The sequence below is a fragment of the Phoca vitulina genome, unplaced genomic scaffold (assembly GCF_004348235.1).
Source record: "Phoca vitulina isolate PV1807 unplaced genomic scaffold, GSC_HSeal_1.0 scaffold2, whole genome shotgun sequence".
Taxonomy (NCBI): domain Eukaryota; kingdom Metazoa; phylum Chordata; class Mammalia; order Carnivora; family Phocidae; genus Phoca; species Phoca vitulina.
The window spans coordinates 89,039,102-89,055,812 of record NW_022589705.1 but is presented as its reverse complement, the minus strand read 5'-3'; the positions used below and the strand labels follow the sequence as shown (position 1 = coordinate 89,055,812).

At 49.4% G+C, this 16,711-nt stretch overlaps 1 protein-coding gene across 1 annotated transcript in view; it reads right to left on the bottom strand.

The window, feature by feature from the left end:
• SDHB (succinate dehydrogenase complex iron sulfur subunit B) overlaps positions 1-16,711 on the bottom strand; it is a 29,665-nt gene that overhangs the window by 420 nt on the left and 12,534 nt on the right. Inside the window, exons 3-7 of the mRNA XM_032392728.1 lie at positions 11,001-11,086; positions 7,773-7,909; positions 6,991-7,107; positions 3,969-4,070; positions 2,410-2,532 (exon numbers count right to left, since the gene is read on the bottom strand). Of these exons, the coding sequence (XP_032248619.1) occupies positions 2,410-2,532; positions 3,969-4,070; positions 6,991-7,107; positions 7,773-7,909; positions 11,001-11,086 (565 nt within the window). The remainder of the gene's footprint in view (positions 1-2,409; positions 2,533-3,968; positions 4,071-6,990; positions 7,108-7,772; positions 7,910-11,000; positions 11,087-16,711) is intronic.

Sequence of the window (16,711 nt, the reverse complement as noted above, 5' to 3'; positions counted from 1 at the left end):
CAAAATGCACACACATCCAGGAGGGGGCAGCTTTTCCATGGCCACAGCCAGTGTCCCAACCAGCCAGCGGCCCCTGGGCCCTGACATGTTCCCACGGGCACAGGCGAGCCCTCACGGGTGACGGGGAGCGAGCCTAAGCGCCATCAGCAGTCTGACTGGCCGGCCACGCTGCTTCCGCAGGAGGCACCATGACTGAACCCCATGAGGGAGGGAGACCGTGAAGACGTGGCAAAACGAGACAAGGACTCCTCCGAGGTTAGAAGGGAGTCCCCCCGTTGTAGCAGGACAACTCTAACCCTGACACTCAAGTGTGTGGGAAGAGGCCCAGAAGATGGGTCGTGAAGACCCTGAGCAGGAAGCGAAGTCTGTCGCCTCTAACACCCAGGAACTGGCCAAGGATACGTGGCCATGCCCTCTCGGTGGCAAGAAATTCAAGGGCCCTGAGTTTGTATGCGTATCTACCGTCAACAAGCATGCCGACTGAGGAAGTAAAGGAGGAAGGTGGCATTTGTAACAACTTTCTCCCTGGTGCCAAGCGCCCGGCTCTGCCACCTGGCCCTGCCCAGATACTCCCCCCAGGCCCAGCCCCGGGACCCCCCTGCTCACACCGGACTCCCCAGGGCCTGATGCTCTCTGGTCGGCCCCGGCCCCCCATGTTAGGCTATGGAGCTGGTCCAGGGAACAAGGATGCCTTCCGCGGACACCCATGGGCTGCTACGGAACACCGTGACCAGGATGCTCCAGATGGCGTGGACTTCCCTTACGCCATCTACTTGCCCTCACTCCGGGTACCATCTATACTTGTGACTGCCTCGTCCCACCCAGCTGAGAAACCTTTGTCCATTCAACTCTACTGCCAAGAAAAGCACTTCCATAGTGGGGGAAAAAGTGTGGAAAGAAAGAAAAAGAAATGAGATCTTCAGAGAGAAAGAAAGGGAGAGAGGACACTCTTCAAAGACTGATATGGGTCTCCAAAGTAAATTAAGGGGAAAAGGCAGTGTGCGACAGAACAGGGCCCATGTGCATTTGGGGGCAGTGGGAAACCTCTGGAAGGGCCTCCGCGGCGCCCCCGCCTGCCCCCGTTTGCCGCAGGACTTAGTGGCCTGCACCTCATCTGGGGCAGCAGGAAGAGACCACTCTGGGAGGCGGGGGGACTGCTTTCCCAGCCCTGCCCTGTCCCCATAACGACCTCTGCAAGTCGCTGGCTGCCCCCCTCCCCCAACTCCCACCCAGGGCTCAGCTTCCCCGGCTGTGAAAGGGACCCTGCCAGCTCACACAATCTGGGCCTCGTCTCATCCCACAGGTCACAGAGCGCCTCCATTCCTGTCTCCTGCAAAGGCGCCTACCCGGGGAACGCACCTCAGAAGCCCAGGCAGAGCTTTCGGAGAAACACGGCGGCCCGGCCTACCCTTGGAGCTGCCGTCTCTGACAGCCTCCCAGGCCGGACCCCGTCTGTGGGCCCATTTACTGAGTGCTCACTGTGCGCCAGGAGTTGTTCTAAGCACATCAGTGCCTTAACCTGCCCCACAAGTCAGAGGTCCCGGGGGCGCAGAGCCTGGGGAGCAGGCTGGAGCCTTTGCTCTCCCTCGCCTCGGGGCCCCCGCCAGGCCCCACTGCTGCCAGACCATGAGAACACCGTGGTAGAGACGGGGGTCCCTGGAAACACAGTGTCGGCAAAAAAGCAGGGAATTACCCAGTCTTGATTTCCTGTTTAAGCTATGCTATCTCCCCCTACCCCTTTTTAAAAACTGCCAACTGGTTACCCTAGAGTTTTCCATCTTGCTGTCTGCTTCCTCGCTGCCTCTTTCAGGGACCCTGCTCTGCACAGTCTCTGCTGGAAGGGCAGCCGTGTCCTGGGCCACATGGCCCCGGCTGCTCCCTGCCTGACCGGACCAGGGCTGGCACCTGACCAGCGGGCAGCCAGTCCACAGCAGGCCATCCTCCTGGGATGCGGGCTGCCATGGACATGCTGACAGAAGACGGGCAGGTGGCGGGAGCCGAAGGTCAGGGTGAGTGCAGGAAGTGGGAGGATGAGCAGGAAGCGGGAGTGAAAGCAAGGTGAGCAGGAGCCCTGAGACGGATGGAAGCCGAGGAGAAAGAAGAGGCTGGCTGCGAGAGCACAGCACGTTGGCAGCAACGTTGCGAGCTGGAGACCCTGCGACACGGAGCTGGAATCCGGTCCCCACAGCTACCCGCCTTCTGCCGCCTTTCCTCTTGCGGCTCCTATCGAGTCAGGGAGAGCAGAGGTTCCTATTCGTGGATTCCTGGGGCATCCCCGACTCCCTCAGGCCCGCATGCGACCCGCAAGTAAACCTTTCTCCCGAGGGGGAGGGGCTGAGCCAGTCTGGGGCCAGCTAGCCCGGAGGCTCGCCCTGAGGAGCCCAGGAGGCAGGGCCGGGGGCCGCATACCTTGGGGCAGGTCCTGGTGCAGTTCATGATGGTGTGGCAGCGGTACAGGGAGAATGGGTCCTGCAGCTTGGCCAGGCGCTCCTCTGTGAAATCGTCTCTCGAGTCGATCATCCAGCGGTAGGCCTGGGGAGCCGGGGGGCTGATGAGCCGTACTGGCAACGTAACAAAGCCCCGGGGGAGCAGCAGAAAGGCAGTCCCTCAGCTTAGAGGCCTGTCTCTGCTCTGTAAGTCTTGCCACCTTTCAAGGAGAGGTCCCTCCTCTAGAACTCCTCTCAACTAACGCCCCCCCCACCCCTGCCCCCGGCCCCGGAGCGCACCGCACCTGGTACCCTGGTGTTTCATTACATGTGATTAGGTATCGTTTCATTATCTTAAGGTGCTCGGTGGCTTCCTGCCCAGATTATGAGTGAGGGAAGGCAAGGACCATATCACATGACCCTGTCCTCATAGCACCAACCCACAGTCTCCCAGTAGACTGATGACTTAGGAGATGTGTCCGGAGATAATATGTTCCACGGATGGACTCTTGGTCAGCCTGCCCTGGAGCCTGGCACAAGCCGGCCGGAGGCAGCTGACCGCCCGAGCACCGGCTGCTTGCAGTGAAGCGGAGGGGGCTCCGTGCCCCACCAAGTCACAGTGTGGGGGCAGAGGCCAATTGTGAACGCGCCTCGTTATTCGATCTTTCATGTGGATGGAAATCAATACTGCTAAGTGCTCACACAGCACGTAACTTCCCTTTTTGTGGGATGATGAGAAATGAGAACTTGTTTTTTGAAATTAGGAATCTGTGAAAAGCACTGACCACAGATGTAAAAAGCCCAGCTTTCTGGGAACAAAGGCAGTTTCTCTGCAGTGGGCTATACATATACGGCGACAGGCCCTGAAAGGCAGTGCTGTCTTCTTGTGAAGTAACCCTTAAACCCAGGACTCCAGGCTTTCATTAGCCTGGAAACCAGTTCCAGCCTTAGAAGCTGGGAAGCTGCCCCTCGACGAAACTTCTCTCCCCTGCTTGCAGGTCAGAAATCCCCACGCGAGGGAGCTGGGCGGCCACCCGACAGCTGCGGTCTGGGGACAGTGGGCAAGTGGGTAGGCAAGAGCCAGCTGCACCGGGGATACGTTTTAAAACACCTGCAAGGCCTGTTTTGCCAAAAAGCACGCGACCACCCCTCGGGGTGGCCCTCACCACACAGAAATGAGGTATTTTGCAGATGAAGATTTACTGAAAGCCCAGTGAGCAGAATGCAGCCAACTGCCCTGCTTGTAACGGATGCCCTTTGGAACGCCTGGTTTCCAACAATATACTGTCCTTTTGGACTTCTCCATTTTTTTTTAAAAGAAGATGTATATATTTATTTATTTGAGGGAGGTGGGGAGGGGCAGAGGGAGAGGAAGAGAAGCAGACTCCACACTGAGCGTGGAGCCCGACACAGGGCTGGCTCTCGGGACCCTGAGACCACCACCTGAGCCGAAACCAGGAGTCAGCCGCTCAATGGACTGCGCCGGCCAGGCGCCCCGGATGCGTCGGTCTGAAGCTTTCAGAGCAGCGGGGGAGCACCTACCTGCATGAGAACTGCAGGCCCCAGGTACTTGTCTCCGTTCCACCAGTAGCTAGGGCAGCTCGTGCTGCAGCAGGCACACAGGATGCACTCGTACAGCCCGTCCTGTGGGAGGGGAAGGGCAGTCAGGAGCACGCCAGCGGACGGGCGGTCACGTCTCCAGCTGGCTGAACGTCCTGTCTGCGGTCAGTGCACGAACAAAGCGCCCACCTGCAGGTGAGTTTTCTTGGCAAAATCTTAGGGGCGGCCTGCAGAGATTTATCAGATTCATAAAAAAGGTCTTGGAATCGAAATGTATGGGTTTGCTGGGTTAGAATCCAGAGTTCTTAAGTCCAAGCACTTATCCTCTAATAAACAATAACCTCTCAGTTATCTTAAAAAAAACAAAAACAAAAACGAAAAACCCCACAAAAAACCAACCAACCCACCCCAAACACCTTACTGCCTAGAATACACTCCAGGAGAAATGAGGAAGGACCTGCGTGCTGGGGCATCCAGGAGTCTACCCCAGCCTCTGCCCGGGCTGGCAACGGGGACATCATCCTAAATAAGCCCCATGCGCCGTACTCACTTTCCCTCATTTGATCATCACAACAATGCTATGGCGTGAGGACTACTAGCGTCGCAGAGAGGTCAGGTCATTGGTCCAGGGTCACACAGCTCCAAGTAGCCACAGCTGGGACGGGACCCCAGGCAGTCCGACTCTGGAATGCCTGCCTGCACTTGAACCCTGCCATGCTGACTCAATCTGTCCCCCCAGTTCTAACAAACCGGACTTTCTGATTTTGCGAAAAACAAACGGTTAAAAGCAGCAAGACAGAAGGGCACACTGACAGCTGACTGTAACAGATGACACAGAGTTGACAGTCATGATTGTAACCCTGAGTCTTCAACAAAATCTATGTTCTGTTCAGAGAGCAGATGGGAGTGCAAACTGCCTCACTGGTCTAGAAAGCATAGGGTGATGCTCATATTCTTTGACACACTTATAGAAAAACTTACAACAAGAAAAGGGAACTCAAATTTTTGGCTAGAACTCGAAAGATAAAGATGTTTATCCAGCCTTATTTGTAACACTGAGCAACTGGAAATAATTTCATTGTCCAACAGTAGGTAGAATGGTTAAATAATACACAATGCATTCAACTGAGGTAGCAGAAAGCAACGTCTAAGCAAATGCTTATGAAGAATTCTTAAGAACATGGGAAAATAGGGTGCCTGGGTGGCTCAGTTGTTAAGCATCTGCCTTCAGCTCAGGTCATGATCCCAGGGTCCTGGGATTGAGACCCGCATCGGGCTCCCTGCTCGGCGGGAAGCCTGCTTCTCCCTCTCCCACTCCCCCTGCTTGTGTTCCATCTCTCACCATGTCTCTCTCTGTCAAATAAATAAATAAAATCTTAAAAAAAAAAAAAAAAAAGAACATGGGAAAATGCTCACAATAACATAAGTGAAGCCAGGATACAAAAGCATATTTACATTTTGATCCCAGCTACATTAAAAATGTAATGTAGCACATAAAAGAAAAAACAAAAATAGCTGTCAATGGACGTTATCCTTGGGTGCTGGAATATTACAGATTATTTATATTTTAAAATAGTTATCTGTATTTTCCAATTACCCACAGTGAGCATGACGCCTTTTAAAACCGTGAGAAAAAGTTATGTTCAGCGTATTAATTTAAGGAAGTGAAAAATGCTTAACAAATTTTTGGTATTTAAATGTGTAAACTTGGTTATCTAGAAAACACACTCGGGGGGGGCCCTTCGTGCCCTCCTACTAGTGCATCGAGGCGGCGGTTCCTAGCTGGCGGCTTGCCTAAGGGAGGAATGCAGGAGGGTGAGTTGGCCGGAGAGACCAGAAACCAGGTCCGATCAGGACACCGTCCTCCCGCCCACCCCCCCCCCCCCCCCCCCGCCCCAGTCAGGAATGCGGGGCAGAGCCTTGTCCAGAGAACAAGAACTCCTGACCCAGGAGAGAGCTGTCCGCACTGAGTGACATCACCCTGCGAAGAGCGCTGGGCATTCACGTGAGGGCTCTCCTTTCTTGAAGTGTTACAGGAAGAGGGGAGGGCCTCAACGTTCTCCAAGACTTCTAAAAGATACAGTGCATTTACTCAGCCACGTGCCTAACACACACTGATAAGTAACCAGCACCAGGGCCTCGGGATTCAGAAAGGAGTAAGACTTGGCTGCCGTCCTGGATGTGCGCTCAGCCTGCTCGAGAGGCGCCGGTCAGGGATGCTCTTCGGGCAAGTGCCGAATCGGAGGACCGCGTGACGTGCCGACTGTGACACAGCACACGTCCTCGGCCCCATGCAGACATGCTGTCAGGACCCATCTGCTGGGTCCCTTTCCCACCGCCCCTCTCCACAAGGACACTGAATATGCACGGAGTGCAGGTGTAAATCAGAGGCTTCTCAGGGGGAAGAGGGCCAGAGAAGGAGACTGAAAACTTGAGAATGACCCCTTCACTGTAAGATGTCACAGCCTGGACACTGGAACGCCAAGAGAGTGACAGGGCCATCACCGCCCCACCCAGCAGTCCCCGGACACTCGGCGTTAGGAAAGAACGGCAAGGTTCCAGTCCCCATTTGGCCGCCACCTGTAACACAGGGTGGGAGCACGACTGCCAGGGGCCGGCACGTGTCTGATGTGCCCACACCATTAAAGAGCAGCTTTGACAGAGCTGTCACCTTGGCAAGACTCGATTATTTGCATACAGGTTTCCTCTGAAACAAACATTCTGCAACATGGTAATCATATGCCCTTCCAGGCAGGGCAGATGTGCTCCGGATCCTTGGTCCACTGTGGGCCCCTTGTGGGATCACACTACCCCCTGGCCCTGAGAGGATGGGTGTCCAGCCCTTGGACAGATGCTCTTGTAGTTCCTTTCCAGAATACGCTCCACAATGGTCTGCAGCGTCCCATGCTGCTACTCCCCACCCCATCCCCTCAAGCCAGGCTTCCTGGCAAGCATGTTTGCAACAAAATTCTTCAAAGCAAGACAATAAATGCGGACTAATGACCAGCTTCTCACGATCTTCTATAGACTGCAGATACTGCTGCTTGCCCTCCTGGGATTCGTCCTTCTTCTTCAAATAAGGTTCAATGGATTTGTACTGAGCGTAGAAGTTGCTCAAGTCCTGAGGTGAAGAGGAAGAAGAAGAAAAGAAGGGTCAGATTCCACCATCACTCCCTAGCTTTCTTATTCACCCCATTCTTGGACACTGCCCTTGGACTCCCTGGCTTTCTTATTCACCCCATTCTTGGACACTTCCCCATCCCACGCCAGCAGAAGTCTGACTCTCTTCCCTCAGTGTGGATCCACGCAAGGATGACAGAAGGAGAAATGGTCAGAGTGTTAATCGTGGCTGGGAAATCTCTCCTTCACCCACTTGGGTAACCTTCCAATCCCGCAGCCCTGTCAGTGAAGGTGCTAAGACACGGTGAGGCAGAGATTAAAGTACAACGTGTAACAACTGTTGCCTTCCCCACTGGTCTTTTCCACATGAATTCTTTGTAGTTATGGCCAAATTCTTGATTCTGGGGCTGTTCCAACTCTAAAATCCTATGCCCTGTTATTCCCAAACAATCCTCCCCAATGAGCGGCTGGAGAATCTTCTAGGCATGTTTATCTTCCACCATTCAAATTCCTTAATTAAACCCAGGAAAAAAGCCCGCCCTAGAGAACGATAACATAGATCTCTCTCACACACACCTCTTCCCTTCTCCCTGGAAAATAAAAAAAGGGGGTAGGGAGAGTGGGAGAGAGAAGGGGATGGGAGAGGGTGGGGAGGCAGAAACTCACGGGAACAAGATCCTTTATCACATACATATGCGGAAGAGGGTAGATTTTTGAGACTTTGTTGAGGTTGGTGTCGATCCTTCGGGTGCAGGCCAGGGTGTTGCCTCCGTTGATGTTCATGGCACAAGAGCCACAGATGCCTGAGAGAGAGAACGCATGTAACACCTGCTCACCCGGGCCTGGCAGTCCAGCTGCAAGCTCCTTCTAGAATGTCATTCCCCGACCATCAGGAGCAGCACCGACACGGAGTACACCTGCGGCAGAGGTGCCCTGTTGCTGTTTTCCTTCTCCTCCGTCTTCCTGCCTGGAATGTACATCTAATGACTGTAGTTCCAAATGCCATTTTGTGACCGTGAGGCAACAAGGGTTGGAATCTACACGCTACAGCCAGTGCGGGAGACAGAAGGGGACTGGGGTGCTGTGGGCATCATGGAGTTCCCACACCGGTCCTAGCGCCATGCTTCATGCATTTTCAGAAGTAAATTAGCACCCCAACCCCCACCCCCTTTTTATTTATTTATTTTTATTTTTTTAAAGATTTTATTTATTTATTTGACAGAGAGAGACACAGCGAGAGAGCAAACACAAGCAGGGGGAGTGGGAGAGGGAGAAGCAGGCTTCCCACCGAGCAGGGAGCCCAATGCGGGGCTCGATCCCAGGACCTTGAGATCATGACCTGAGTCAAAGGCAGACGCTTAATGACTGAGCCACCCAGGCGCCCCATCCCCAACCCCTTTTTTAAGAAGCCCCTGTTATTTGAACTCAAACTGTGACAGACAGAGCCCAAAAGCAAATCAACACCGTGCTGGTCATCTTCCAGCTGAGGCCTGGACATGGATTATCCACATAGAACTCTTAACTCTATTGTCTTCACTAAAACTAGCAGCACAGTGGTTGCCCCCGGGGACACGAAACCAACATTAACTGCATGAGCATTGCCTTTCCAGGGAGAAGAATGAACTCATGTGAAAGCAAAGCAAAGCAAAGCAAACCAAGCAAAAACAAGGTGCTGACCAAGGACCCTGAAAATGACACGTTTCTTTGCCTGGACTCATTTGCTGTGTATGGAAATTTCCTAGGTATTTCAGAGTTTAAAGAGGACTATGCAATCTGAACCCACTTCTCTGAAGCTTTTTGAAGATCATCAGGTCAGAGAAATGTGATTACTTGTGAAACCTGTACTGGGTTATCACTTTAGTAAGACCACACCCTCTTCTTCTCCTGTAAATCTTTTTTTTAAAGGTTTTATTTATTTGAGAGAGTGAGAGGGAGAAGCAGATGCCCCACTGAGCAGGGGACCTGATGTGGGACTCAATCCCAGGACCCTGAGATCATGACCTGAGCCGAAGGCAGACACTTAACCGACTGAGCCACCCAGGCGCCTTCCTGTAAATCTTAGTAGGCGTGTAAGAGAACACAAAGACCCATCATAAGCAAATACCCCTTAAGTTTCCCAAGAGACTGAATGCTATCAATATATTTACATGTGCCTAGCATCCAACCAGAGAAGTATGCTCTTATAAGAAATGGTATACTATTTAAAAAATAAATCCAATGAGTCGTCTCTGAAAAAGGCTCCCCTGGAAATTCTCTTAACAATCAATAAGGGAATAAAAAGTATTCCCTTTTTGATATTCATTTATATCAATTAATTAATATCATTCTGGGTGGGATTAATTAATATCATTCTGCCTCATACTTTTCAGTCCAGATGGATCGCATCATATGTTCCTGGCTCTGAAAAAGTCTTACGGGGAAAGGTTACTGAAAAGCATCTATATTTCCTGTGTTGCCAGGACTTACACGGGGAAGGCTGGTATTTAATTACAGCAGAACGTTCCCTGAACAGCAGGACTCAGCCAAACTATCCTAGTATCTGTCAGCATTTGGCACACTAAATCCCACCCTGTACGATCAGCTGAATCAAAGCAGATGTCTTAGAAGGAAGACTGAAATACTTGAAACATACAGCAGAACACAGACAAGAGTGATGGGCCAGTATCTATAGTGACTTTTCCTTTTATGGAAGGTCATTTTAGGAAGAAGTTTCACACTGGTCGTGGCCCAAACTACCCTGTTTTGGTTTTATCCCAGGTCTTCCCAGCCTGGCCAGCAGAGTGTCCCGCCTGAGTGCAGATCTGGAATCCGACAGCTCTGGCTGACTCCTGGCTCCCCAACTAACTATCTATGTGTTTTTCTGGAAGTCCCTTAACCTCCCTGGGCCTAAACACTCACAGTGCTGGCCTATTCCCCTTCAAGTGCCCAGAACAGAGCCTGGCCCACTGACTGGGCTCTATGGCTGTCAGGAACCATCAGCCCTTGTGGTATCCCTTGCGATTTTTGCCACGTCCGAGTACTGCTGAGGGATTATTTATGAGTTTTCTTAAAATCAACTCATTTTTACTTACATTTATATTAAAAGACGATTATCACTGTTACATGGTCATTAGTAATTATATTTTTCTAACATGTCACATAAATATACAGCTATTACAGTAAAAAACGCTGGTCTGAACACTGCCTAAAATCAGCTCCTGTGGCACCAGCAGCACGCTGTGGGAAACTGTTCCCACCCAGAACGTTCCTACTGAGCAGCTGCTCTATACACATGTACACACGTAATGCCGGGAGCTGGGGGGGGCACGGTACCCCCTGCTGGATAAGGGTTAAGTGTGCATAAGCACCAACTAGAAACTCTCCACTGTCCCCCCCACCTCCCCTCCAGTGAACGAGCTCAGCGCGGTGCTGAGGTGGCTGCTAGCAGGCGGGAGCTAGTCCCCGAAGGGTGCGGCAGCTCAGGGGGGTCGCCAGATGCAGTAACCACGTGACATAAAGCTCCCAACGGGAAGAAAACTCAGAAACCAGAACCTGTACTACGCTTGGAATTTTTTTTTTTTTAAGATTTTATTTATTTATTTGACAGAGAGAGACACAGCGAGAGAGCAAACATAAGCAGGGGGAGTGGGAGAGGGGGAAGCAGGCTTCCCGCCGAGCAGGGAGCCCAATGCGGAGCTCGATCCCAGGACCCTGGGATCATGACCCGAGCCAAAGGCAGACGCTTAACGACTGAGCCACCCAGGCGCCCCTATGCTTGGAATTTTTGGTGCATTTACCCAAGGAAAGGAAGTGTGATGCCCAGCAAGGTCACCTGGCAGAAGGCCAGCTCAGTTGTGGCAGGCCCCGGAACCAGAGCCTAAGTGTCTATAGCCTAACAAGGAAGGAAATGCTTACCTTCTCTGCATGATCTTCGGAAGGTCAAGGTAGAATCAATTTCATTCTTAATCTTGATTAAAGCATCCAACACCATAGGACCACATCTGACCAAAAACAACAAAACACCCCAGTTGTATTGATGGGAAGTTCCAATTCCCTGCACTTTATCATAATATGATCTGAGACATCTGCATACATTAGCGGCTCAGAATTTTTTCCATACTTTTATTTTTGTGTATTCTTACACATTTTGAGCATGGTGGAGTCGCACTGTGTATACATTTCTAGGAAAAGGAAAGCTGCAGGAGAGACAGTCCCCCACTACAAAGCGCTATGAGTGTCTATGCGTGTAGAGTGCAGTTCTGTGGAATGGCTCAAGCTCTCTGAGCCTATTTCTTGATCTGTAAAATGGAACTAATCTTTATGTCACATGATTGTTACAAAGATGAACCAAAAACCTGCCCTTCCCATGGCAGCTGGTGTACAGGCCAGTGCTCAACACACCTATTTCTGGCCGCTGCCCGTGCCGCTCGGTACTTCTCTATGCATGGCATTTAAAAACATATGCCCCCCTCCCCAAACATCCTTTAGCATGATCCAGACTTTTTTTCCTGGCTTTATTGAGGTATCATGGACAAGGTGTGGATTTAAGGTGTGCAGCATGAGAGTGCGGCACAGAACCTGGCCTATGTTGTGAAATGTCACCAGGATGAGATTAGCTAACACGCTGCCTTATCAGTCTTCTATCAGCAATGTGCAAATACCCCACCGCCCTACCTTTGCTAATATTGGGAACTGTGACCTTTAAAAACCTCTGCTATTTTGACAATTTTACTATTGTCAGTGTTTTAATCAGAGATCTCCGAAAATCACAGTAGCTGAATATCTGTCATAAAATCAGTGATTTTTCTGCACTCACCAACTGTTTATTGAAAGTCTGCTCTGTGCCAGGTTCTGCTCTGGGTGCTGGAGGTGCACCAGAGAACAGATGAAAATCCACGCCCGCATGGCATGTTTGTTCTAGTCGACTAATGCTGCAGACTCTGTCCGCCCGTGTTCTTTGCCTATTTATGAGATCTTGGGAATTTTTTTTTTTTAAGATTTTATTTATTTATTTAATACCTTTTTTTTTTTTTTAAAGATTTTATTTATTTATTTGAGAGAGAGAATGAGAGAGAGCGAGCGAGCACATGAGGGGGGAAGGTCAGAGGGAGAAGCAGACTCCCTGCTGAGCAGGGAGCCTGATGCGGGACTCGATCCTGGGACTCCAGGATCATGACCTGAGCCGAAGGCAGTCGCTTAACCAACTGAGCCACCCAGGCACCCAAGATTTTATTTATTTATTTGACAGAGAGAGAGACACAGCGAGAGAGGGAACACAAGCAGGGGAAGCGGGAGAGGGAGAAGCAGGCTTCCTGCTGAGCGGGGAGCCGGATGTGGGACTTGATCCCAGGACCCTGGGATCATGACCTGAGCCGAAGGCAGACGCTTAACGACTGAGCCACCCAGGCGCCCCGGGAATGTTTTTTAAAGGAAATTTTTTTTAAAGCTGTGAACCTTTCACCTCCTCACCCCCGATACTTCACTTCTGATACTCCTGGTCACCAAATGCGTAGTTTCCAGAACCGAGCAATCCTGCAACACCAGCTGGGTGTCCCACATCATAACTCAATCTGCCCATTTGCACAGAGACAGCCTCAGGTCCTACAGGGGAGGGGCTCGGTTCACAGACTGCCCACCCTCCTCAGACCCTGTAAGTCTAGCTGTCACCTGTGCTCCGGATGGCTGGCTATAAATCAGAGATTCTCATGATCCCCTCCCTGGGTTTGATAATTGCTAGAGTGGCTCCCAGAACTCAGAAAAACAGTTAACTTACTAGACTATGATTTAGTAAAACAGCCAAATGGAAGAGATGCACAGGGCCAGGTATGTGGGAAGGGGAAGCAGAGTCATGCCCTCTCCCTGCACCTCCATGAGTTCACCTACCTAAGCTCTCTGAACCCCATACTCCACAGATTTTAAGGAGGCTTCAGGGCCTCGGCATGATTGATTACACTGGCTGCTGGTTTAAATGATTCACCTCTAATCTCTCTCCCCTCCCAGGTCAAGGGGTAGGGCTCTGTGTTCCAAACTTCCAGACAGGGTGGGTTCCTCCCAGTTATCTAGGAGATTTCTAGAAATCACCTCATTAACATAAAGGCTGGTGGCTGAAAGGCTCTTCTTATGAATAACAAAAGACTACCCATTTTACCTTTATTATTTATCTGGAGCTATTTCAGGAACTAGGAGCAAAACCCAAATATTATAATAAAAGATAACTCTGTAGCTCTTATCTCTTAGGATTACGAGGGTTTTAGGAGGATTTTGAGGGTTTTAGGAGCCAGAAAAACCCTGGACAAGACCAAAATATATACCACAAATCTATTATATTTGATGCTAACCCTGCCCCCCCCCCCCCCCCCCGCAGCCCTCAATCAGCAACTTAGGCTATTTGACTTCTAATTTGGGTAATGGAATTTTTTTTTTTTAAGATTTTATTTATTTGTTTGACAGAGAGAGAGAGCACAAGCAAGGGGAGCAGCAGAGGGAGAGGGAGAAGCAGGCTCCCCACCGAGCAGGGAGCCCGATGCAGGACTCGATTCCAGGACCCTGGGACCATGACCTGGGCTGAAGGCAGACACTTAACTGACTGAGCCACCCAGGCGCCCCTTGGGTAATGGAATTTTTTAAAACACAGATTTAGGGCGCCTGGGTGGCTCAGTTGGTTAAGCGACTGCCTTCAGCTCAGGTCATGATCCTGGAGTCCCGGGATCGAGTCCCGCATCGGGCTCCCTGCTCAGCGGGGGTTCTGCTTCTCCCTCTGACCCTCTTCCCGCTCGTGCTCTCTGTCTCTCATTCTCTCTCTCTCAAATAAATAAATAAAATCTTAAAAAAAAAAAAAAAAAAAAAACAACACAGATTTAAATACTTACATCGTTAAACTACCTTTTCCTCTTATGATACTATCACTGTTAAATCTAAAAAGACCACACCCCTTCCTGAGGTTTCATGAATACATAAAATTTTCTTCTAGTTTTTACATCTTTAAAATTAATTAATTAATTAATTTTTTGAGAGGGGGAATGGGGGGGTAAAGTGAGAGCATCGCAAGCAAGCTCCACACCCAGCACGGAGCCCAAAGTGGGGCTCCAGCCCAGGACCCTGAGATCATTACCTGAGCTGAAACCAAGAGTCAGATGCTCAACCGACTGAGCCACCCAAGCACTCCTACATCATATTTTAAGGGCTGTGTCTCCCTCAGATGTCCTGTTACTGCTTTGTTTTTGTTTTTTAAGATTTTATTTATTTATTTGACAGAGAGAGAGAGCGGAGAGCAGGAACACAAGCAGGGGGAGTGGGAGAGGGAGAAGCAGGCCTCCCACGGAGCAGAGAGCCTGATGCGGGGCTCGATCCCAGGATGCTGGGATCATGACCTGAGCTGAAGGCAGACACTTAACGACTAAACCACCCAGGTGCCCCTACTGCTTTCTATTTGAATTCACGCTAGAAGATCCCAAGTTTTTGGAATTTATTTGATTTGTTTTACGGCCCAGTTATCACAGTGAATGTAGCATGCACACTTGAAAAGAACGTGTTTTGCAACCATTTGGTGTGATGTCTCAAAAATATTAATTAGAGCAAGATGAATGATAATGTTCAGATTATCTGTCTTTACTTAATTGTTCTACCCATTGCTGAGAGGACTGCAGATGTTTGTTCCTTAATTCTTGAAATTCTTCAATTCTGCCAACTTTGAAGCTCTGTTATTAGGTGTATACACATTTATGATTGACATGTCTTCCTGATAAAATGATCCCTTTATCATTATGAGATGTCCTCTTATTTCTGGCATATTCTTTGCCTTTTAGTAATCTGATTTTACCATAGCCAGTCTACCTTTCTTATGCTTATGCAGTTTGTATGGATATCTTTTATTTTCAACCTGTGTCTTTACATTGTTAAAAACAAAACAACAGGCCCAAATGGAGTCACTTATGCCAAGCCTCATGTCAAACTGAGACTTACCTTCAGTTTTGGTTCTTCCAGAGATGTAATTTAAAACCAGTCAATTAGGAATCACCTAGTTAGGCATTTGCCTAACTGATTTTGCCATCCTGTAAAGGAAAGTGACTTTGCCATAACGAATATGCTTTTTTGTTCTTTCTTCCCACTCCTGTCTGCCTATAAGTCTTTCATTTTGTGCAGCTCTGTAGAGCTCCCTTTTCTTTTTTTTTTAAAGATTTTATTTATTTATTTGACAGAGAGAGACACAGAGAGGGAACACAAGCAGGGGGAGTGGGAGAGGGAGAAGCAAGCTTCCTGCGGAGCAGGGAGCCTGATGTGGGGCTCAATCCCAGGACTCTGGGATCATGACCTGAGCCGAAGGCAGACGCTTAATTGACTGAGCCGCCCAGGTGCCCCCCCCCCTTTTTTTTAAAGTAGACTCCAACCACAACCCTGAGATCAAACCTGAACTGAGGTCAAGAGCTGGATGCTTAACTGTATGAACCACCGGCTGCCCCTTGGCACCTGGCAGCATCTAATCTATCTGCTAGATTACATGCTGCCTGATTCAGGAATGGTTACATAAAGCCAGTAAAATCTTTAAAATTTACTTAGTTGCAGGGCGCCTGGGTGCTCAGTCATTAAGCGTCTGCCTTCAGCTTAGGTCATGGTCCCAGGGTCCTGGGATCGAGCCCCGCTCGGGCTCCCTGCTCTGCGGGAAGCCTGTTTCTTCCTCTCCCACTCCCCCTGCTTGTGTTCCCTCTCTCGTTGTGTCTCTGTCAAATAGATAAATAAAATCTTAAAAAAAAATTTACTTAGTTGAATTTTGTTTTTAACAATATTTAAAGTGCATTTCTTGTAAGCAGCATGAAACTCGGTTTTGCTTTTTATCTATTCTGACAATGTTTGCCTTTTAATTGGAGTGTTTAGTGCCTTTACATGGTGTAATTATTGATGTGTTTGGATTTGGGTCTCTCATTTTACTATTTTACTGCTTGTCTTTCCACTTGAGTTTGGGTCATGTTTTACTCTTCTTGGTATGATTAGTGATGCTGGACTGTACGTTGGTCCTCGTGAATAACATGGTGTAGAAACTCTGGATTTTATTGTCTCTCTGGAGAGTACTTTTTTTTTTTTTTAAAGATTTTATTTATTTATTTGAGAGAGAGAGAATGAGAGAGAGCACATGAGAGGGGGGAGGGTCAGAGGGAGAAGCAGACTCCCCGCCGAGCAGGGAGCCCGATGTGGGACTCGATCCAGGGACTCCAGGATCATGACCTGAGCCGAAGGCAGTCGCTTAACCAACTGAGCCACCCAGGCGCCCGAAGAGCACTGATTTTTAAAATAGTTTTTAATTTAAGTAGGCTCCATGCCCAACATGGGGCTTGAAGTCACAACCCTGAGATCAAGAGTTGCATGCTCTCTTGCTGAGCCAGCCAGATGCCCCTGATTTTGTTTTGAAGACTTTCTTTCTTTTTCTTTCTTTCTTTTCTTTCTTTCTTTTTCTTTCCTTCCTATCTATCTATCTATCTATCTATCTATCATCTATCTATCTATCTATCATCTATCTATCTATCTATCATCTATCTATCTATCATCTATCTATCTATCATCTATCTATCTATCTATCTATCTATCATCTATCTATCTATCTATCTATCTATCTATCTATCTATCTATCTATC